Source organism: Artemia franciscana, chromosome 21 (assembly GCF_032884065.1).
Source record: "Artemia franciscana chromosome 21, ASM3288406v1, whole genome shotgun sequence".
In the NCBI taxonomy this organism is placed as follows: domain Eukaryota; kingdom Metazoa; phylum Arthropoda; class Branchiopoda; order Anostraca; family Artemiidae; genus Artemia; species Artemia franciscana.
This window is the reverse complement of record NC_088883.1, coordinates 17,013,171-17,036,824: the sequence shown is the minus strand read 5'-3', so window position 1 is coordinate 17,036,824 and position 23,654 is coordinate 17,013,171. Positions and strand designations below refer to the sequence as shown.

The window sequence follows — 23,654 nt, the reverse complement described above, 5'->3', positions numbered from 1 at the left end:
TCTGTTGGAGTTGCTAGCCCCTATTATCCCCTCTATTCGTCCCAATACACACATGTTCCAAATTTTTTTTTTTAGCCTTGAATTTTTTTGAATTTTTTTCCATGTCTTGAATATACTTATAACAAAAAAAAATCACTTGTGATATTTTAAAAATAAGAAATTAAGATGATATAAATAAATCAGTCATAATTTTTCTATTAAAAAAATAATATTTGTAGTGACAATTTTTTGCCTTGTTTTTTTAACTTAAATTTTTTAAGATTTTTTTTTATGTCTTAAAATCACATTAAATATGCTTATAACCAAAAAAAAATCACCGTGTTATTTTAAGAACACAAAATGAAGATGATATAAATATGTCAGTCGTGACATTTCCTATTAGAAAAATGATGTTTGTAGTGACATATTTTTTGGACATAGAATTTCTTGGGAATTTTTTTGACCCACAGGAATGCAGTCACATGTATCACTCACAAATGTCATAACCTCCAGTTAAAACAAAAGGTTTCACTGGAATTTTTCCTACATCAACTCCTTGAACAAATGGACATATTTTGAAGTGTTTCATATGCTCATCTTTAGGCACATCTCCCTCTCCCCAGTTTCCAACCACATTTGCATAAAAAGTACATTGAATTTGGTCATTTTGGTCAACAACAAAAGAATCTAGCTGTTGCAAGTTCTCTAGTATCAATGAAATCTTTTGACCACCTTCCATTAAACGTCCTTAGTATAACATCCTCTCGTTTAAGAGCACTACCTTCTAATTTTGACAGTAAAGGTCGGGAGGTATACCTCGGTGGTTGCAGACAAAAATTAATATAGTTTTGACTATAGCTTCTTGATCCCATGTATTGCTCACAAATGTTATAGCCACCAGTTAAAGCAGGAAGTTTCAATGGAATGTTTCCCATATCAACTCCTTGAAAAAAAGACATGTTTCAAAGTGTCTTCTATGTTCAACTATAGGCACATCACCCTCTTACCAGATTCCGAACACACCTGCGCAAAAAGTATACTGAACCTGGTCATAGTGGCTAACAAAAAAGGATCCAGCTATTACAAGTTCTATGGTATCGACGAAATTCTTTGATCACCTTCTATTAAAGGTACTTTGTCTGACATTGGTTTAAGAGCACTACATTTTTCCTGGCCAAAATTTTTTGTATGATGCATCCTAACGACACACAGAACACATAGGACAAAACACACAGACAAAAAGACACACAGACACATAGAAAGACATAAAAAAGACACAGAGGCACATAGAGAAACAGACAAAAAGACACATAGACAGACAGTAAAACACACGATCAGAGAGAAAAAGACACATAGACAGACACATACACACATGGTCAGAGAAAAAAGACACATAGACTCACAGACGGACAGACTAAAAGACGCATTAAACACAAAAGCACACACAGACAGACACACAAAAAGACACACACAGACAGACCGACAAAAAGAACAAGAGGTTGTTAAATTGGCAAAAAATTACAGTTTTAAATAAAGGATTTCTGTTGCAACCGGCCTGTTTTAGCGAAATATTTGATTCACAAAAATATTCACTTTACCGAACCATTTGCTAATAACCTGTCAAACTTACGTAGAAATTACTTCAAATTTTCTATGTCAATCACATTTTTTAGCATGCAACGTCAAACATTTCCTTAAGACAAGCTAATTGCAAGACAAACCCTGATTTAACAATCTATTATCCTATGTTCCCCTGCCAAAAATATTCACTTGACAGATTCATTCTCTATTAACCAATCAAATTTACACAGAAATCATTTCAAATTGTCTGTGTCAACCTCATTAAGAGCAAACCATACCCAATTCTAATACCTGTTAAAAATCCCTTTAATTTCCAAAATCAATGAAGGTTTTTAAGGATATATCCCATGACTTAAGCTTATTTCTAGCATCTAACATCAAACATTTCTCTAAGACAGGCCAGTTGCAATACAAATCCTTGATTTAAATCTGAATTTTTTACCACTTTAACAATCTATTGTTAAATTCATCCTTCCAAAAAATATTTACTTGAAAGAACTATTTGCTAATAATCCGTCACATCTACGCCGAAATCACTTCAAATTACATATGTCAATCTCATTTTCTAGCAGGCAACGTCAAAGGTTTCCTTAAAACAAACCAATTGCTATCAAAATCCTTATTTTAACAACCTACTGTCTTATGGTCTTCTTTCAAAAATATTCCCAAGACATGATGACATGGAATAATTCACCTAAAGAATCAGATTCATCTCTCTCAGACTTTGGTAAAAAAAAACACCTGCTATAACATATATAGCATCTTCATTTCGTTTTTTGAAAATATCAAAAGTAAATTTCTTTTGTTATAAGTATATTGAACGTCATTTTATAATATGTGAAAAAAATGAAAAATTTCGAAGTCCCCAAAAAGAGTTTAAAAACTCCTAAGAAAAACAAATAAAAATTCAAAGTTCAAAAAAATAATTCTAAGTTCTAAAAAAGGGAGGAAAGTTAGGGGAATGGCCTTGGATCATCGAGGCTGGACATGGATGAACATAAGTTCCCTGTAAAAGAAGTGTTGATATAAGCGCTCATTCCCGTGAATATAATGATGCAAGTGGATACAATTTGCCTATGTCATACATGCTGTCGACTAAAGTTCAATACTATGTCATAAATTCTATTAGTCCATTTTGAAATCATATGAAGCGGTTTACCTTATCTTGTTAATCATGCCCAGACAGATATATGCGAATTAGATACCGGCTGGATTATCCTAATGATGTATCTCTTGTACTATGCTCGTGTAAGTAGGTCATCGACCCAAATTATGTTTTAATATGGTTATGCTAATAATATATTTCTGGCTGCCAGAACCCTAATACTACTCTTTTTTGTAATTCGAAAGTGATTTGAGACTAACCAGCCGCGAGGGAGGGGGTTATTTTCCGAAGTAGGATTTCCCATGGGGGTAGTTCATTGGGGGAGGTTTGTTTCCTGAGGGGTGGGGGGTATTTTCCGGGGAGATAAACGCCGGCCACAGGAAAAATAAACTTACTCTTCTAAAATCCATAATGGTATTTTTGTTTGAATATCTTGCTAAGATCACTTTCAAAATTCAATTCTTTTGTTTTTGCAACTGTCAACATAAATTAATACAATACAAAATTGAACGGCATTGGAACCATTGAGAATAGCAATTAAGTGATTGATATTCACCCAACCTTGTTCGACTGTCAAACTAGATTTTGACAGTTTTTATGGTTGGGTAAATAGCAAATACAATTTCGAGAGACTTAAGACAATTACATTCTGATTCCTAGGCTTGGAGAGAGAAATTTTTCCAAAGCTGTGATCTATCTATTTCACTGACTCAAATTGAAAGAATAAAAAATTAACCTTCAAAAGATTGAGCTGTACTGATTGCAGCAGGTCTTTTTCTGGAACTGGTTGTAATATTTTGTTTTTACTTCTAGTTCTGGTGCCATCTCTGTTGTCAAAATTCTTAGGGTTCTAAGGGTGTTAAGACCGCTTAGAGCAATTAATCGTGCCAAAGGTTTAAAGGTAAGTTGACTTTTAAAAGATAATTCTGCTGGTTTTCTATTGCTTTTTCGAAAAATTAGCTTACAAAGTTCATGTAATTAGCTTGCAGGATGATGTTACAGTTTGGTGAAAACAAGTTTGTCCAGTGATAAATTGTCAACCAGAGACGTTTGCGTTCAATATAGCTTACTTCAATTATTTTAAATTAGTTCTGATCACTGACTGCCTATGAAAACCATTCTGTTTTAAAGAGAATCGTTCTCATTGGCTGTCGGTGACCAAAATCAATTACAATTGATTGCAATAAGCTATACTGGACATGGGAATTGACGTAATAATGTCTCAACCTTAACTTGCACAATTTTTTATTTCATTTATTCGTAGCCCAAGAATATTAGCTAATGACGGAATACAATACTAATAATAGAAGGAAAATGTAGAATTTAATCAATACAACTAATACATAACGAGAATAATCACAGTGACAGGATAAATCCTCTTCATTTGAAATAAAACAGATGGAGAACATTAATAGATGTCAACTCCCCTTCCCCCAATTGATGCCGATGAGTGACTTAATTATCTTAACAACAGTTTCATACGTATTCTTGAACCATGAACTCAAAAAACCTTCAAATATTAATTCATTTGACAAACATTTTTATTTAACACACTCAAATCAATTGCATAATATAAGTGTTGGGGAGTTAAACATTTTTATTTGATTTCATGTTCTTTTATAGCCTTTGCTGTGTTCTATAGGACAAAGTCCATCAAAATAATTCATATAAATAATGATGGAACACAACCCTGCTCAAACATGAATTCAACACTCGACGAACTACTAACCTCACTTTCTGCCTTAACCGCAGCAATATTGTTCTCCTATATACCTTTACAATGCTAAACTGGTATACGTCACAAGGATAGGATCTTCACTAAAACTTTCTACCAGCTGAATCGAATGCCTGCTCATAACCTATAAAATTGCCTTCATATGATCTATCGGTCAAAGCCTTCTCGTAGAAATCCTTTCTCTCTTCTACTAAGCTTAGAAAAGTGTTTTTTTTCTAGTATTCCTAGCTGAGTTTCTAGCTTTCCTTCCTAAGATAACTTCTGCTTTTCATAAGCTGTTTCCCTAAAATTATTCCATCCATCTTGCTTTGTAGTAAATTTTCCACCTTCTCCAAATCAACCCTTGCATGAATGCCTGGGTGATGCACAGTAAAGTTAACGCAAAATCCCTTTTTAGTTTTTTTAAGGACTCCGAGTTATCCTTTAAACTTGGTAGAAAATTGGTCCCTTTGCTTAAAACACGAAGTTTTCGTGACGAAATAAAAGTTTTCCACCAATGCCCCCTAAAAATTCGGTCAAAATCATATTCCTTGTGTATTTCTATGGAAGTTACTGTAAAATATTTCTCAAATCATACTTTCCTATTGTTATTTCGTTGTGTTCACTCTTTAATGTGTGATACTTAGTTTTTGTGTAGATGAAAAAAAAAATGCAAGACTTAATATAAAACGTAAATAAAACGTAACCTTTACTCATTAATAAAATTATCGATCTCGCTAATAAACATTGCATTTTTCCTTACAGCATGTCGTTCAGTGCGTTATTGTTGCTGTGAAAACAATTGGTAACATAATGCTTGTTACCTGTTTGCTGGAGTTCATGTTTGCAGTGATTGGAGTACAGCTGTTCAAGGGGAAGTTTTTTAGGTGTAATGACCTTTCAAAAATCACAGAGCAAGAGTGTCAGTAAGTTTCTTTAATTACTTCACCCCTCCTTTTTTTTTCTATCGTCTATGTTCTGTTGTTGTATTGACTGTGTTGATCGTCTATGGGCTGATTTCTGCTCACCTCTTTTGACATGTTTAAAATAATATGTTTAAAAGAGTAAATTTGAGACTTCAGTAGTACAAAGTTTTGTCTAGGAAAGGCTTTCCTTCCTCACACCTTTTCCATATCTACATAACTTTATCATTCCCTCCCTTGAGTGTTGTTACCCGGTGTTGCACTTTGATTTGACATCCCTGAAGTCAATTCTGACTCGGAAGGGATTCAGTTTAGAGCCTTTGTGATTGCATCTTAGAGGTTGCTTATGGACTTCAAGCTTCTAACGTAAGTGAAACTGTCCACCTGATCCATCTTTCGGTTTCCCATCGTCACCGTTTTCATCTTCACTTATTCCTAGCCTTAGTGACTTTTATCTAGCCTTGCTCACACTTTTATCTAGGATTCCTAAGTCGTCAGTATAATCTAATTTCAGGAAAGTTTTCCTCCCCAATTGATTTTGTGTTCTCCCATTGCCTTTCCTGCACTTCTTAAGGCAAGATCCATTAAAATCATCCATATAAAGGGGGATAGAACACCTCCATGCTTTACTTCTGATTTTTAACGAGACTGGCTGCTAACCTCATTTCCTACCTTAGCCGCTGCAGTGTTATTCTCGTACTTAGCACCAATCATTTCAACGTTTTTGTCTAGTAAACCCTACAAGGATAATACCTACGCTGAAGCTCTTCTATCAGCAGAATCACTTGCTTGTTCATAATCAATAAGACTGAGGAATAAAAGTGTTCGATAACTCAGAGGCACTTGACTCAGAGTCGATAACTCAGAGGCACAGTTATTGACTTAAGAGTGAAAATTTGGTCAACACATCCTCTCCCCTTTCGAAAACCGCACTGTTCTTCTCTTTTAACTATGTCTACGTCATCTTTCAATCTAAAAAGAATCATAGTACTAGTAATTTGTTACCTACAGAGACCAGGCTAATAACTCGATAATTACCTCACTCACTCCTATCACCTTTCTTGTACAGTGGTTTAATTAAGGTTTCCCAAATTTAATAAGTACTTCTCTACTCGACGGTAATATTTACTTTTAATATCAATAACAGCAATTCTATATTCCCTAGTATCTTATATTGATCCTGCCAGTCTGCGGTTTACAATAACATAATCAAAAATGTTTGCTGTCTTACCATCACGTGAATACCACGTTAACTTATGGGCCATTTCATGATCTAACACTGTATTGGTTATAACTAGATAGTTATACTTACAAAGTTGCAGCAGTCTGTAGTCATTATTGTTTTCTTTTCCTACACCAAATTTATCTTGGCTCGTACACCATCTATCCTTATTTTTACCAGCTTGGGCTTTAAAATCACGTAATGAAAAACAGCAAATTTTTACCTGGGACCATGTCTATTTGCCCCTGTAACTGTAAGTAAAATTCATCCGAGTCACTACTTTCTCCATCTGTCGGTTCTACATGGGAATATGCTGCTATAACTGATAACTTGCACTTTTTAGTCATAAAATGGGCGATTAGTATTCTATTGTTAATACCCTCTCAGCTTGAACAAGACTTGGCAGCTTTCTTGTTCATCATGAGCCCTACTCACTGTCTATGTAACCCATCCTCTCTGCCCGAGTAGATATATTTTATATTACCTAAATTCGGACTTCCTACCCCTCGGATATGAGCTTCTGAAACTCCTAATAAGTCCAGTTTGAATCGTCAGAATTTGCCAGTCAAGATGTCAATACGATAGTTATTTTTTAACGTCGTACCATTCCAAATTCCAATTTTAACATTCTTTAATTCATTGAAATTATTTTTGCCTCACGAAAAGCAGTGGTTCCCCGGATACCAGGGCAAAACCGGGACCAACACATCCTCTCAAGTCTATACCAAAACACTTAAGCCGGCTTAGAACCGGGCAGCAAGAAGTTCCTGGGATCTCCAGTATGAATGGGGGTTTTTGGCAATCCTGGGTGCATCTTGGTCACAACATGGTTGTGACTCTTTCAGACAGAGGCACATCGTCCCAAAAAATTTTGAGTTCAGGTTTGTTGGACATTAGGAAAGGAGGAGGAGGAGGAGGGTCTTCTCATAAGCTAGGTTCTCCATGAAACGCCTATACTTCGTAACTATTATTTAAAATTTGCGTGTTTTTAATAAAATTGCATTATTAGCGTAACAAGCATTTTAGCCTGTTATGCTAAAATTCGACTAGCACTTTTATTGAAAGTATTTACTCGATAAATGGGATATTATTATATTATTAATAATATGGGATATTTTTAATGGGGCATTCAACATCCCACTTGTTCTGCTAACGTTCGACTAGTGCTTTTACAGAAATTATCCAAGAGCCAAAAATAAACAGACAGCTGGTAATTCAAGTGAGCTACGTATTTAACGTTACGAACTGATAGAGCCAAATAGATTTTTAATTTTTCTTCGGCATAGGGATCTACCTGGTTAACCAACTTATGAATGTAACGTTCAAGCCGATTGGAGCGGCGATATTTATAGTCTCGCTTTTGTACTCACGATTCTTTCTGTCTGGAATGATCAGAAACATTCAAATTCAGGTGATTGGGCTGAATAATAAATATTACGAGCGGTATAAAAGCACAAAAGTATTGGGATAGGAGATGTAAATTTTGGGCCCATTTTTGAGTGAAACAAACTGTTTTTTAAAGTTTCCTCTTAACACTAGGGTCTCTTTGACCACCGCTTGTGGGTATAAGTTCTAAACTTTTAGAAAAAAATCGTCGGTCCGAATATTTAAGAGACAAAATTGTTTTGAAACTCATATGCTTTTCTCTAAACAAATTTTTTGAAGTGACTCCTCAAACTCTCCCTCAGAGTTTAATATGATCCTCGAGGTGTTCTCGAGATGTTACATATCTAGCTGAATATACTGTTTATTGTTTCATCTCATAGTTAACTGTGAATAAATTCTAAGTTCCACTGGGGTCTGAATGGGACAATTACCCCCTCTCATTGTAGAAGGGGCCATTAATTAGTAGTCACAATTTATATTGATTCGATTGGAAGTGCGAAAAAAATTGTGTAAAAATGTTTTCAATTAAAATAAATCCGTTTCTAATAGAGCTGTATTTCACAACAATCTACTGTGAGCTTCATCTTATTTATTATTCCTATTTCATAATTTACGATATATATATATTGCCTTTTTGTTAAAGCCACGATGCCCGACTTTAATTGCAATAGAACATTCTTGGTTTCGTTTTGTTTCCCTATTCTTTATGTTATAAAAACATATGTTTTTTATGTAAAAAGCTATTTATTTCAATTTACAACCACATATTATTCAGTTTATGGAAGATCTTTCAGCAGAGTTTCAGCTATTTCTGTCAATTTTTAGTCAATTTATGGCTTTCCTAAGATGTGTTCCATGTGTCCACCATTTCGTTGCAAGCAGACCTGTACTCGTCTGACAAAGTTGTGACAATTTTACACTCTCCTCTTTCAAATGGCTCTTATTTTTGATTTAATGGCAGTTTTCAGTTCTTCAATTGTTTTTGGGTTTCCCTGGTATATACTGTCTTTGAGAAAACTCCACTGATAAAAATCGGGGGGTTAAGATCTGGTGAGTAGGGGATCCATTCCACATTACATCTTCTGGTTATGAGTCTCTCTTTGAAACCCTGCCTTAACCAAGCAATGGTTTCGTTGGCAGTATGATGTGCGGCTCCATCTTGCCGAAATTATTTTGAAGCTCTGACAACCCCTTTCTAGCGTCCCAGTGACGCCCAGTACTTGTTCAGAACAGCCATGTAGTGCTCTTGTTGACTGTCTGAGATCGGCTGTCATCATCTTTGCACCAAAAAGGCCCGATGATCCCGTGTTTGCTCATGGACACACAGGAAGTACATTTAACAGAATGTAGTGGCTTTTGAAGCACTTTGTCTGGAAACTCCGAACCCCAAGAAACATTGTTTTTGCTATTGACTTGCCCGAAAAGCAGAAGAAAAATTCGCTTTATCTGAGAACCAGACGTTCTCAAGAGACTTTTCGTCATTTTCATGCACATTACAGAACCATTCACACGTTTTTAATCGCTTATCCTTGTCAGCCTTAGTTAGTTTTTGCTCTATTTGGATCTTGTATGGGCATGGGTGCAGATCAAACTTAAGAACAAAGGGTGCATTTTAATTCCAAACATCCCAGATCTCATCGAGCCATTATATAAATACAGAATTAGTTTTAGGAGAGGTAGAAATTGCTGCATAATCCCCACGGATGTAACCATGATTTTTGTTGGGGAAGAGATTTTTTCTGGAGGGGGGCTAAAAAAATCTAAAAACGCATTAAAAATGTAAAAATTGATATCTACTTCCTTATGATTTCTGAGAAAATTTACGGTCTACGCTGTTATTATGAAAGTAGCCTAATGGGTTAAACCGCAAATGAACGGAATTTATTCCGTATAGGAGGGGAACTGCCCTTTTCTCATCCACACCTCCACCTCATGGTCGCCATAACTTTGGAGTATGCTCATTAGACCGGAAATTGATAGTTTTAGTCTTTTCTTAAGTCCAAAGTGATTGGGGACGAGCCAGCCATGTGAAGGTGGTATTTTCCGGGTGGGTATTTTCCCCAGAAGGATATTTTCTGGGGTATATTTTCTGGGGGAAGGGGTAAACGCCAGCTACTCTTGAAATTTGATTTTCATTACAAATCTTTGCGTTTTAGGGGCCATTATATCAGATATGTTGATGATGATCCAACCAAACCAGTTAAAGAAAACCGAATATGGATGAGGAATGACTTTCATTTTGATGATGTCAGTAAAGCCATGCTTACACTCTTCACAGTGGCAACGTTCGAAGGCTGGCCAGAGTAACTAACCTCCATTTTGTAGTTATTGTGATGCTGCAACTTATATACCCAATCAGGGCTTGTTCTATTAATATGTGGTATTTTATAAAAGGCAGAAACGTTTTTAGACAAAATTATTTTTCTAAATATTCAACAAGCAAGAATCAATCAATCAATCAATTCTATTATGGAACTCCATCCCTTCGGATGTCCCTCGTTTTCTTTCTGCAAAGGCATTATTTCGTCGGGTCTTTCCAATTCAATAATTTTTCTCTCTCTTTATTAATCCTTTCCTAATTTGTATGTCTCTTCTCTTCTTTTAAAATCATTTTCAGCTATATGTTAAATCTCCTTCTAAATCGTCTATCTGTTAAATATCCTATCTATTCAATGTCCTTGTTTTGTTCCACTGTTTTTTGTTTGTTTTTTGTTTGTTTGTTTTTTGTTTGTTTTTTTTAATAGTGTTTTATTCTTGTTCTCTGTGGTCCATTACAAGCAACGCTTCTTGGGCCTAGTAACCACTTTACTTTTGTAATAGTTTTTACTTATAGTATCAATAAATTGATTGATTGATTGAATAATACAAGACTACCAACGAATACAGGCTTATAAATGTTCAGTTAATTTTGAAAATCATATCAGTCAAATATCTACTGATCTGCTACATACAACTGAGTAGTACTGAAGTGTTGGTCTATATCCGTTATAAGCACGAAAGTGTATTTCATCTGGTGTAGCTAACTGGTAAATAAAGTTCGTTTGGGAAAATAATTACCCTAAATTTTTCCCCGTAAAAATTAAAAAAAAATATCCTTCTTCTATTGTCAGTTCTTCCTCCAGAAATGACTCAATGATATGTCAGAATAGGTTATGTATATGTAGAACAGGGTATATGTTGTTTGTAACAGTGTATGTCATAAAATGTTACTGGAGGCATTAAAAACTTGAAGAAGTCTAACTTTAATTTCGTTCCATATAGAATGAAACCTTGTCGCAACTAAGGTTCGATTTACATACAGTATCTGTTAATTTTCTAGAATGAAGGGTTTTCTCATTTCTGTGTTTTTTTCTTGATTATCAAGGCAAACTATTCTGTCAAATAATCCTTGGGTGTCCATCGATAACTATGATCTCACGTGCACATAACGAGTGCAAATCATCTGTGAGTTGCTTTTAGTAGCTTTAGTCGCTTTTTTTCGTTTGTAAGATATAACTTATTATGACTTAAGGTAAATATGACGTAACTGTAAATTTGGAACCGAAATCCGGAATACCTAGGCATTTACTAAATAATTTACAACTCCAAAAACCCTACCTGGAGGGGGGTGTAATATTCTTTATAGATTTCTATATAGATTTTTATTATGTATTTCTTTCCTTTCTCATTTATAGCATATCTCTTAAGATATGAAGTCGTTTTTGGCTATGCAAGAAGCTACCAGAAACCAAATGTTCTAAAAAGCAACAGTTTAATCAATTGTTTTACATTTACAATTTTTGGTTAATGGAAAACATTTGGACATTTAGAAATTTCCTATAGAAATTATTTGGCACAAGTATTGTATTTAAATATCCTTAATTGAAAGGAAAAGAATGCCGATTGTGTTAACGACGACTAATTAATTTACACGCCTTATTTTAATTCAGAGTTAGTATTTGCTACAAAATTTCTTAGAAGATATGTCTTTAAATGATTTGTTTGCAGGTTTCTGCAACATGTTTGAATTTTCTTTTAGACTACCCCCTTGAGGATGAATATGAAATATTTAAAAGATACGTCTTTAAATAATTTATTTGCAGGTTTCTGCAACACCTTTGAATCTTTTATTTATTATTTGTTATATTTATTTATATATTATACACTGGTGAAACTTTTTCCGTACGAAAACTGACTTTTAACATTCTATAAAAACAAAATAAAAATTGAGAAAATATGGGTTTTCATGAATGGATATACCTAAAATGGAGCCAGGTGGCGAAAAAGATTTTGATATCCTTGGTACTTTAAACATTGTTCGTCGTTCAACTTTTGCAAACCGAAAAGGGACAATTTGTTGTTTTTTTTTTTACTTCAGACCCAGAAAATAAATTGTAAAAAAGTGTTTTCAAATATTTTTTTAAACAACTCTCCTGCGAAAAGTTGAAATATAATAAAAATGAAACGTCATTTTAAAAACGCTATTTTATAAAGTCAGATTGAAATTGAAAAATAATACAAATTTTATTCTTTTTAGTCTTCTTTATCGCTGCATTGATTCACATACTGAAGATCAAGGTCCTGTGCATAATTATCGGCCGTTTGTTGCTGTATTTTTCTTTGTTTACATCATCATCATTGCTTTTTTTATGGTCAATATTTTTGTTGGTTTTGTTATAGTTACTTTTCAAAATGAGGGTGAGCAAGAGTACAAAAACGTGGATCTTGATAAAAACCAGGTTAGTACTCTTTTTTTATATTTTAGTTTTGAAATAATGGCAGCTTACAATCTTACGGTTATTTCATAATTGCAGCTATTCAATTAAAATGATGTGAAATTGGTCCTGTATGTTAGCTATTAGAAACTTACCTACTGTCACTTCTGCCGTATAGATAATATATTTGGTTAATGGTTGCCAGTGTTAATTTTTATCATTTAATTTTTGTTCTATAGCTCTTTGTCTCTATCTTTCTCTCTCTCTTATTTTTATTATTATTGTATTATTGTTTTTGTTTTCTATTATTATTTTTATTTTTTATTATTATTCTTTGTTCTTTTATTATTAATTTTATTTTGCATTACATAAGAATATTGTTTTGGTTTAGAAAAACACAAATTAATAGGGCCAAAGTCAAGGAATCAAAGTTGAATTGTAAAATCAAAACAGATTTACTAGATCCTTTATGGAACTCTAAAAACCTGGATTCCCATGAACCCAAACGTTAGGGAAAATGGAAATACCAAAAATAAGACATAGGAATTTTCGGAGACCACACTACCTTTCCATGGCCTAGTTCCATAGGGAAAATCCTTTTGTTTGATAGTGAAATGTAAAAAAATCTCCCGATATTTATGTCACATACACAGTGGCTGTCATCAGCAAATAAATTTCTATCTAAAACTTAAGACTAGATAGCTAGATAAAAACTGATAAACTCTATCAGTTTTATCTAATGAAGAAGGGCACTGTACATGACCGAAATATCGAGAGGTGTGCCTTGTGTTTGACTGTCAAATCAAAGGACTTTCCCTATTCAGCTGTTACTTATAGCTATATTTACTATTACTTTTGCATATGTTACTTATAACACCAAACAGCTGTGATTAAGCAACAGCACCGTTTCTGGAAATTTATAGCCTATCTCTATTTTAATTTTTAAGAAACAAAAGCGAAATTGCCAAGACAAAAAAAAAAAAAAAAAAAAAAAAAAAAAAAAAAAAAAAAAAAAAAAAAAAAAAAAAAAAAAAAAAAAAAAAAAAAACAGGACGAATATCTACCCAAAAGCAGTCTTTGAAACAGTCTTGATTTGCTCGAATAGTTTGAGATTTTCTTTGTGAATTAGCGTCTGGCCTTAACTAAGTGATTGCTTAGGTGAGGAAAGGTCTTTGCTCGGTGGAAAAAGCCTGTAAATTTTCCAGAAAACCTGAGAATTCTCTGAAACACACTGGGTATCACTGCACAAGATTTTGATGATACTTCGCCGAAAGTCATGTTTTGTTATTTATATCACTTTGCAATAGCAGGGTTAGCATTAAAAAAAACTGGGGGCAGCAGTGCTTATAAACATCAAGAACAAGGCCAAGGCTGATCAGTTTGACAACCAAAGAATTGCTTATATAACTTAGATGAACTCAATTTTACTATTTACAGAAAACCAACACAAAACAATAGATATTTACATTTTGAATCAAACCACCGTCCACATGTTGAAAGAGGTGTCGTAATATCTCTCGCAGATCGTGCCCTGAATATTTGTTCTGATTCCTACATCACAGATAAACTAGACTTTAGCAGGGACATACTTGTTGGAAATGGGTATCCTCTTTTATTTATTAATAATACAATTAACCGTAGAGTGAAAAGACACTCCCATAAAATCAACGATAATTTACCATGTGAAAATCCCGATAAGCCCCAAAACATAATTTACCTCCCATATATCCCAAAAATCACTAGGAATCTTAAAAAAGTATGCACACAAAATAATATGTATGTTATATTTACCAATAATTTGAAAATGATAAATCTCCTAAATTCTGGTAAAGATAAGACTCCAGTTTCTCGCCAAAGAGGTGTCTACCAAATACCATGTTTTCGAAAATCCTAGCCACAAAATACTTTTTGAAGAATCCACCATTATTAGTAATGATCTAGGCATAAAGCAAGTAGTTCGAGAAGCAATTGAAATCAGACTTAAGATTAACAATAATATTTCCTTAAATAGGGATTTAGGAGAATATTCACTTAATGCTTTATACACAAATTTAATTAAAAATAACCTTACAAAATATTTTAAAAAAACAATAGATATTAACACAGAACCTGTCACAAATAGACCTATAAGATCAGCAGTGAAAAAAGCTAGGCTGGTATTAAAAGCCTGTTTTTAAATCAGTTTCTTTCATTTCATTGCATTGCCTCGTTTCATAACAATTTATTTTTCAGTCCTGGTTGAACTTCTCTGGGGTAAGGATGCTGGGACTATTTTGAAAAATTGTTCATTTTAGTTTTATTGATTTTATCTTCTCGTAAGTTGTTTTTTCTTATTTGTATTGCTGAGGACGGCCCTTGGACATAAAGCCGAAATATTCATTTTAATTTGTTTCCCACTGTCTTAAAAAAATTCCCTGTTGTTCTTCTTGTTCTTGATGTTTGTGATGGAAAGGCAGTGTGGTCTTCGTCGTTATTTACGTCTCGGCATGGTAATATTTTGGTGAGTCATGGGCAAGACGTGTACTCTTCAGCTGAATGTATTAACTATACTTAATTAGCCTTAATTTTTAAAATAAAACATTTTTCATGTGGATGATGTCATATTCAAATGCATTTAAAGAGCAAAAAAAATACATGATCTTGTTGCAATGACGTTTTACATTGCATAAAAGTTTTTGTATTCAGACATTATTTTTCATTGCTATAAAAATATATCTAGAAAATATGCCTAGAGGACGGCACAAACAAGATACAAAATTAAGGGCCTTTAAGTATTGGTTAGGTGAATAGACATAAAACTTTGAATAACAAAATCTAAATATGACGAGGAGGGTATCAGTATTTTAATAATGCCTTGGGGGGGATGGGCCAAAAACAGTTGGAAACCACTGGCCTTAACTGTAGTAAGAGATATTTATGCTCTGGCCTCAAGTTCGTTATTTTACACAAACGTATAGTACTAATTTTAAGCCAATTTTTAACTTCTGGTTTCAAATTTCTTATTTCTTTAGTTTTCCCGTTTTCCAAATTAAGGTTAATTTAGGGTTAATAGCAAATAAGGTTTGTTATCTATAGACGAATAAGTATTGGAGTACCTTAATAAATGATACTTTGTCTTGGTAATAATTCCTCATCTATGGTGATTTATTATTTTTATTTTTTTGCAGAGAAACTGTATTGAGTTCGCTTTGAAAGCCAAACCGATGCGTCGTTATATCCCGAAGCATCGTTTTCAGTACAAGATGTGGTGGCTAGTTACCTCAAGTTATTTTGAATACATAATATTAATAATGATTTTAATTAACACAATATCATTAGCAATGAAATTTTATGGCCAGCCTGAGGCCTATACAAGGGCATTAGATGTATTAAATATGATTTTCACTGCCGTATTCACTGCGGAGTTCATTTTGAAACTGGCTGGATTCCGTTTTAAGGTATTTAACTATTTCTAAGCTCAAAGTTAGAATCATTTCTCGCAGCAAATTCGTACTTAAAGTTGTCCTTACTTAATATATTAACTGTTCATACAAGCTATTTTTTAAATTCGGTCACTCAAACGACTGCTTAAAGCCTTAGACAATTCATTGGAAAGCATCTAGCTTGCTTCCTCAACCATTGCTGTTCATCTAGCTGTGTGTTACTCTAGCTGTGTATCTAGTTGCAACATGTAGTTGCAACATCTGAAGTCTGTTTGACTGTATTACAAATGAACTCTTCATTCAAATTAATTGCTAGTTTAATGAACTTTGTATTCTGAACATCAGTTTTTAAACTTATTTTTGCACCTTAGACTCCCAAAATCTCCAAAATGAATTCATCAGAGCTTATACTTAGGATGCTCAAATCGTGTCCATAGTCTAAATCTAGGACTGGTAGGACTCAATGCATTTATTAAGGCCATTCCCTCTATGTTTACTTATCCTCTATCAGGCAGTTACTGGAATACGCATGTCAGGTCCGGCATTCTCAACTTTCAAGTGAAATTAGTGACAAAATCGAGTCGGTCCAAAAGCGTTCGCTGAGAATCATTTACAAAAAAGGCACCTTAAAGCTGCACGAATTACCACCTTAGAAGAAAGGAGGGGAAAATTTTGCCTGCTTTTCGCTAAATGAGTCATTTCCAATCCCCGTAATGAGGACTTACTCCCTGATTTTCACAATCCCATTAGACTTCGACTCCCCCGGTCAGCCTCGTTAGCAATCCCAACTTACTCTCCGATCCATGCTGTTGTTGTTACAGAGAGGTTTCGTAAAAGTTTTATACCCTTTATTCTGGAACACCTTAATAATAACTCGTGATTATGTATTTGCCAAATTCCGCTTTTCCTCTATTGCCATTTTGATTTTTAATTTATTGTAATGTTTGGGTAATTTAATTGTCAAGTTTATTTATTTGCCCTTTATCTTTGATGATTTTGCCTTTTAATTTCTTTTTGATTTTAAGTGTTTGACTTAACGTACTGATTTGAATATTTTTTTTCTTAAATTTTACAGACATATAAAACGAATTCGGCTCTATAGAGCTTGTCATAATCTTTTCAAAATAGATATTATCTTATCTTGTAAGGCAGCTCGTCTAAAGTTGTCATTAATTGTATATCTTTAAATCGTTTTTATTAGCCTTTGGAAAATTGTTTTTCATTCTGAAAAGCAAATAAACTAAATGAGGTCTCAAAGCATTGCTGTGCGCAAGTTAAATTTTGGTTTAAGCAGTGTCGCAATTTTGTCAAAATCCTGGGGGGAGGCAAAGTTGGAGCCAATTTTCCCAAATTCAGTGAAAATGACGGTAGAAACCGAAAAAAGCCATTTGGCACCGTGAAGGTACTACATAGTACTATAAAAGTACTATAAAGAAACCTGATAAAGTACTATAAAGGTAAATATATACTAAAGAAAACTAATCCATTTTTGTTGATGCTAGAGTTATGCAGACTTATCTTAGTTTCAGTTTGGGGGGGGGGGCAAACCGAGGTCCGGGATGGGCAGTTGCCCCTCTTGTCCCATAGCAAATTATGCCCCTGGTTTTAAGAGGCAGGTTTGACAGGTTTTAAGGACAGTACCCATTCTGGCATTGGAGTAGCCCTAGATGTACTATTGCAAACAAAGTTTCTTTATGTCACAAAAAAATATTTAATTTTTCTCTTCTCTTTATGAATTTCTTTATGTTGCAAAGAACGAAAAAAATCTGGAATTAGAGGACCCGTTATTCCTTAGCACTCGTATTCAGGGTTAGTTCAAATGATGGACTAAGAGGTTAAAGATTAACTTTCACCTCTTCCTTCAGACTCTCTTTTATATCTATCTAAACGCTCACGGAGATTTAGAAGATTTAGATATAAAATCAAAGTTTTTGAAGCATCAGCCTCCCCCTCCTATCATAACAATCACCCATTGGCTGCTATTCATAATATCTAATGCACAACTATATTTATGAATAAAAAGAAATATATTGAACTTCAAGTGAATCAACTCAGGTAGATGAAGCTTTAAAATAAATGTCTATATTAACCGTTTATTTAGTATGGAGTTCTTAAATCTTTAGGAACGGATGCGCTACCTCGCCGCATTGTTGCCACTGAAATTGAAAACCTTAAAGTGTATTTTTCGATAATAACAAATCTATTTGACATTTTTGAATTTTCATTCGATAGCAACTTAGGTCTCTTTGCAGCAAAATTGTTTTGTGCCAGAAAATGGTAGAAAACACTACATCTTTTTTACTACTTATAAATGGTAAAGAAACTTCAAATGTTAGTTCGATTGAAGTTTCCCGATATTATAGGACTAATGGTTTGATATGATCACCCTTGAAAAGACAAAAACAGAAACAATAAACACGGTATCGTGATCTTCCTCCAAACGAAACCAAAGGCAAAATTTCATGTTTTGTTGATAGGGACTCAAGACCTCTGTAATTGAGATCACTTGCCCATTTGGGGGTCGTTTTCCTCAACTTTACGTTAAGGTAAGGTAACCTTACTTTAAGTTAAGGTAACCTTAACTTTAATGAATTTTGTATATTTATAATTATCATTAAAAGCTTATTTTAAATAGAGTTAACTCTATTAATTTAGACTTGTTCAAAAGTTTTTCGTCCAAAGTTTTATTCTATCAATTATACTTTTGCTTTCTTCAACTAAACTATTTTATTTAAATTTAAAACTTTTTGAATTCCTTAAAATAGCCTGGTAAAATCTCCTGAAAGTACCTTTTATTTAATCTGAGTTTTTATGGAGCCGAATGAAAGCAAATGATATATACAACGTGGTCAAACATATTTGAACGTGGTCAAACATATGATTTCTTTGCACTAAATATCTGTAGATTTATACAACATGCTAAGAATTTAGAATTAAGTGTTTTTTGTAATGTTCGTTTTTTTATGTCTGTTGATGGGAGCAGTTTTTGAACTTTCTTCCTTTTTTAGAACTACTTTAGTGATCCATGGAACGTCTTCGATTTCGTTATCGTCTTAGGAAGCCTAATTGACATAATCTATTCGGCATTAAATGTAAGTTGACTATTTTTGACTATTGCTATTGCTCTATCAGAGGTCTTCTTTACTATAATCCCAACTGCTCTCCCTTTAAGCCTCTTTTAATTAATCTGCTTTAACCCTCCTCTGATTTTTTTGAATGTTTCAAGCTTTTGATGCAACAACTTTGATTTGGAGCAGCAAATTTTTTTTTTGTTATATTGTTGTTTCATGGCTTCAAACAATGTCTTATTACTCACTTGACAAAAATGCAAATGTTTTGAAAAAAATCCTAGCATATTGAACAATGAAAGTGTACGCAATTAATATACTGTTAGAGGGTAATTTCAAGCTTCTACTGATTTTATTTTTTATTTTTCATGCAACAACTTTGATTTGAAGCAGCCATTTTTTTTTTGTTAGAGGGTAATTTCAAGCTTCTACTGATTTTTTTTTATTTTTCATGCAACAACTTTGATTTGGAGCAGCCAATTTTTTTTTTGTTATATTGTTGTTTCATGGCTGCAAACAATGTCTTATTACTCACTTGACAAAAATGCAAATGTTTTGAAAAAAATCCTAGCATATTGAACAATGAAAGTGTACGCAATTAATATACTGTTAGAGGGTAATTTCAAGCTTCTACTGAATTTTTTTTATTTTTCATGCAACAACTTTGATTTGAAGCAGCCAATTTTTTTTTGTTATATTGTTGTTTCATGGCTGCAAACAATGTCTTATTACTCACTTGACAAAAATGCAAATGTTTTGAAAAAAATCCTAGCATATTGGACAATGAAAGTGTACGCAATTAATATGCTGTTAGAGGGTAATTTCAAGCTTCTACTGAATTTTTTTTATTTTTCATGCAACAACTTTGATTTGAAGCAGCCAATTTTTTTTGTTATATTGTTGTTTCATGGCTGCAAACAATGTCTTATTACTCACTTGACAAAAATGCAAATGTTTTGAAAAAAATCCTAGCATATTGAACAATGAAAGTGTACGCAATTAATATACTGTTAGAGGGTAATTTCAAGCTTCTACTAATTTTTTTTTTGTTTTTCATGCAACAACTTTGATTTGAAGCAGCCAATTTTTTTTTGTTATATTGTTGTTTCATGGCTGCAAACAATGTCTTATTACTCACTTGACAAAAATGCAAATGTTTTGAAAAAATCCTAGCATATTGAACAATGAAAGCGTACGCAATTGATATACTGTCAGAGGGTAATTTCAAGCTTCTACTGAATTTTTTTTTATTTTTCATGCAACAACTTTGATTTGAAGCAGCCAATTTTTTTTGTTATATTGTTGTTTCATGGCTGCAAACAATGTCTTATTACTCACTTGACAAAAATGCAAATGTTTTGAAAAAAAATCCTAGCATATTGGACAATGAAAGTGTACGCAATTAAAATACTGTTACAGGGTAATTTCAAGCTTCTACTGAATTTTTTTATTTTTCATGCAACAACTTTGATTTGAAGCAGCCAATTTTTTTTGTTATATTGTTGTTTCATGGCTGCAAACAATGTCTTATTACTCACTTGACAAAAATGCAAATGTTTTGAAAAAAATCCTAGCATATTGGACAATGAAAGTGTACGCAATCAATATACTGTTAGAGGGTAATTTCAAGCTTCTACTGAATTTTTTTTATTTTTCATGCAACAAGTTTGATTTGAAGCAGCCAATTTTTTTGTTATATTGTTGTTTCCTGGCTGCAAATAATGTCTTATTACTCACTTGACAAAAATGCAAATGTTTTGAAAACAAGAGCTAAGAGCTCATATGGCACTTGTGACGAGGCGAGAAGAGCTAAGAGCCAAGAGATCATATGGTATGAGCTCTAACAAAATTCTATGAATCAATAGATTGATTTAAAAAGGAAAATAAGAGGCTTAATGCCGGTCAAGATTTAAAATAAGAGCTCTGAGTCACAAAGTCCTTCTAAATATCAAAATTCATTAAGATCCGATCACCCACTCGTAAGTTATAAATACCTAATTTTTTCTAATTTTTCCTCTCCCTTTTGCCCCCCAGATGGTCGAATCTGGGAAAACGACTTTATCAAGTCAAATTGTGCAGCTCCCTGACACGCCTACAAATTTTCATCGCCCTAGCACGTCCAGAAGCATCGAACTCGCCAAATCACTGAACCCCTCCCCCAACTCCCCCAAAAACAGCGAATCCAGTACGATTCTGTCAATCACATATCAAGGACATTTGTTTATTCTATCCACCAAGCTTCATCCCGATTCCTCCACTCCAAGTGTTTTTCCAAGATTTCCCCTCTCCAACTCCCTCCAATGTCAAAAGATCTGGTCGGGATTGGAAATAAGAGCTCGGAGACATGAATTCCTTCTAAAAATCAAATTTCATCACGATCCGATCATCTATTCGTAAGATATAAATACCCCTATTTTCATGTCTTCCAAGAATTCCGGTTTCCCCCTCCAACTCCCCCGAATGTCACAGGATCTGGTCGGAATTTGAAATTAGAACTTTAAAGCACAAGATCCTTCTAAATATCAAATTTCATTAAGATCCGGTCACCCTTTCGTAAGTTACAAATACCTCAATTTTCAAAATTACCCCCCCCCCCCCAATTCCACCAAAGAGAGCAGATCCGGTCCAGTTATGTCAGTCACGTATCTTAGACAGGTTTCTATTCTTCCCATCCAGTTTCATCCTGATCTCACCGCTTTAAGTATTTTCTAAGATTTCCGGTCCCCCCAACTGTCCCCCCCCAATGACGCTTGACCCGGTTGAGATTTAAAATAAGATATCTGAGTTACGAGGTCCTTCTAAATATGAAGTTTCATGAAGATCCGATCACTCCTTCGTAAGTCAAAAATACGTAATTTTTTCTTATTTTTCAGAATTACCCCCCCCCCCCCGCAATTGATCGGATCCGTTCCAAATATGTAAATCACGTATGCAAGACTTCTGCTTATTTTTCCAACCAAGTTTCATCCCAATCCCTCCAATCTAAGCGTTTTCCATCATTTTAGGTTTCCCCACCCCAAACTTCCCCCACTGTCACCAGATCCGGTCAGGATTTAAAATAAGAGCTTTGAGACACGATATCCTTCCAAATATCAAATTTCATGGAGATTCAATCACCCGTTCGTAAGTTAAAAATACCTCATTTTTTCTAATTTTTCAGAATTAACCCCCCCCCCCCCTCAACTACCCCAAAGAGAGCGGATCCGTTCTGGTTATGTCAATCATGTATCTAGGACTTGTGTTTATTTTTCCCACCAAGTTTCATCCCGATCCCTCCACTCTAAGTGTTTTCCAAGTTTTAGGTTTCCCCCCTCCCAACTCCCCCCCCAATGTCACCAGATCCGGTCGGGTTTAAAATAAGAGCTCTGAGCCACGATATCCTTCTAAATATCAAATTTCATTGAGATCCGATCACCCGTTCGTAAGTTGAAAATACCTCATTTTTTTAATTTTTCTGAAATACCCCCCCCCCCCCCACTACCCCAAATAGAGCGGATCCATTCCGTTTATGTCAATCATCTATCTAGGACTTGTGTTTATTTTCCCCACCATGTTTCATCCCGATTCCTCCACTCTTAGTGTTTTCCAAGTTTTAGGTTTCCCCCTCCCAACTCCCCGCCCCCGTCACCAGATCCGGTCGGGATTTAAAATAAGAGCTCTAAGACACGATATCCTTCTAAACATCAAATTTCATTGAGATCCGATCACCCGTTCGTAAGTTGAAAATACCTCATTTTTTTCTAATTTTTAGGAATTACTCCCCCCCCAACTACCCCAAAGAGAGCGAATCAGTTCCAATTATGTCAATCATGTATCTGGGACCTGCGCTTATTTTTTCCATCAAGTTTCATCCCGATCCCTCCGCTCTAAGTGTTTTCCAAGATTTTAGGCTTCCCCCACCTCCAACTCCCCCCAATGTCATCAGATCCGGTCGGGATTTAAAATAAGAGCTCTGAGACACAATATCATTCCAAACATCAAATTTTATTAAGATCCAATCTCCCGCTCATAAGTTAAAAATACTTCATTTTTTCAATTTTTTCCGAATTAACCGGCCCCCCACTCCCTCCCCCCAGATGGTCAAATCGGGAAAACGACTATTTCTAATTTAATCTGGTCCAGTCCCTGATATGCTTGCCAAATTTCATCGTCCTAGCTTACCTGGAAGTGCCTAAAGTAGCAAAGCCGGGACTTTAGGTTTTCCCCCTCCAACTCCCCCCAATGTCATCAGATCCGGTCGGGATTTAAAATAAGAGCTCTGAGACACAATATCATTCCAAACATCAACTTTCATTAAGATCAAATCGCCCGGTCATAAGTTAAAAATACTTCATTTTTTTCTATTTTTTGCGAATTAACTGGCCCCCCACTCCCCCCCAGATGGTCAAATCGGGAAATTTAATCTGGTCTGGTCCCTGGTACGCTTGCCAAATTTCATCGTCCTAGCTTACCTGGAAGTGCCTAAAGTCAGACAGACAGACAGACAGACCGACAGAATTGGCGATTGCTATATGTCACTTGGTTAATACCAAGTGCCATAAAAATCCTAACATATTGAAC

The 23,654-nt window shown here is 34.4% G+C and overlaps 1 protein-coding gene across 13 annotated transcripts in view; it reads left to right on the top strand.

Annotated features, from left to right (window-relative positions):
• Nucleotides 1-23,654, top strand: part of LOC136040963 (muscle calcium channel subunit alpha-1-like) — a 220,922-nt gene that overhangs the window by 149,530 nt on the left and 47,738 nt on the right. For all 13 annotated transcript variants that reach the window (XM_065725425.1, XM_065725427.1, XM_065725428.1 and 10 more), the window contains 6 exons: nt 3,479-3,566; nt 5,145-5,305; nt 10,067-10,213; nt 12,427-12,628; nt 15,772-16,041; nt 19,035-19,118. In XM_065725425.1, the coding sequence (XP_065581497.1) occupies nt 3,479-3,566; nt 5,145-5,305; nt 10,067-10,213; nt 12,427-12,628; nt 15,772-16,041; nt 19,035-19,118 (952 nt within the window). The remainder of the gene's footprint in view (nt 1-3,478; nt 3,567-5,144; nt 5,306-10,066; nt 10,214-12,426; nt 12,629-15,771; nt 16,042-19,034; nt 19,119-23,654) is intronic.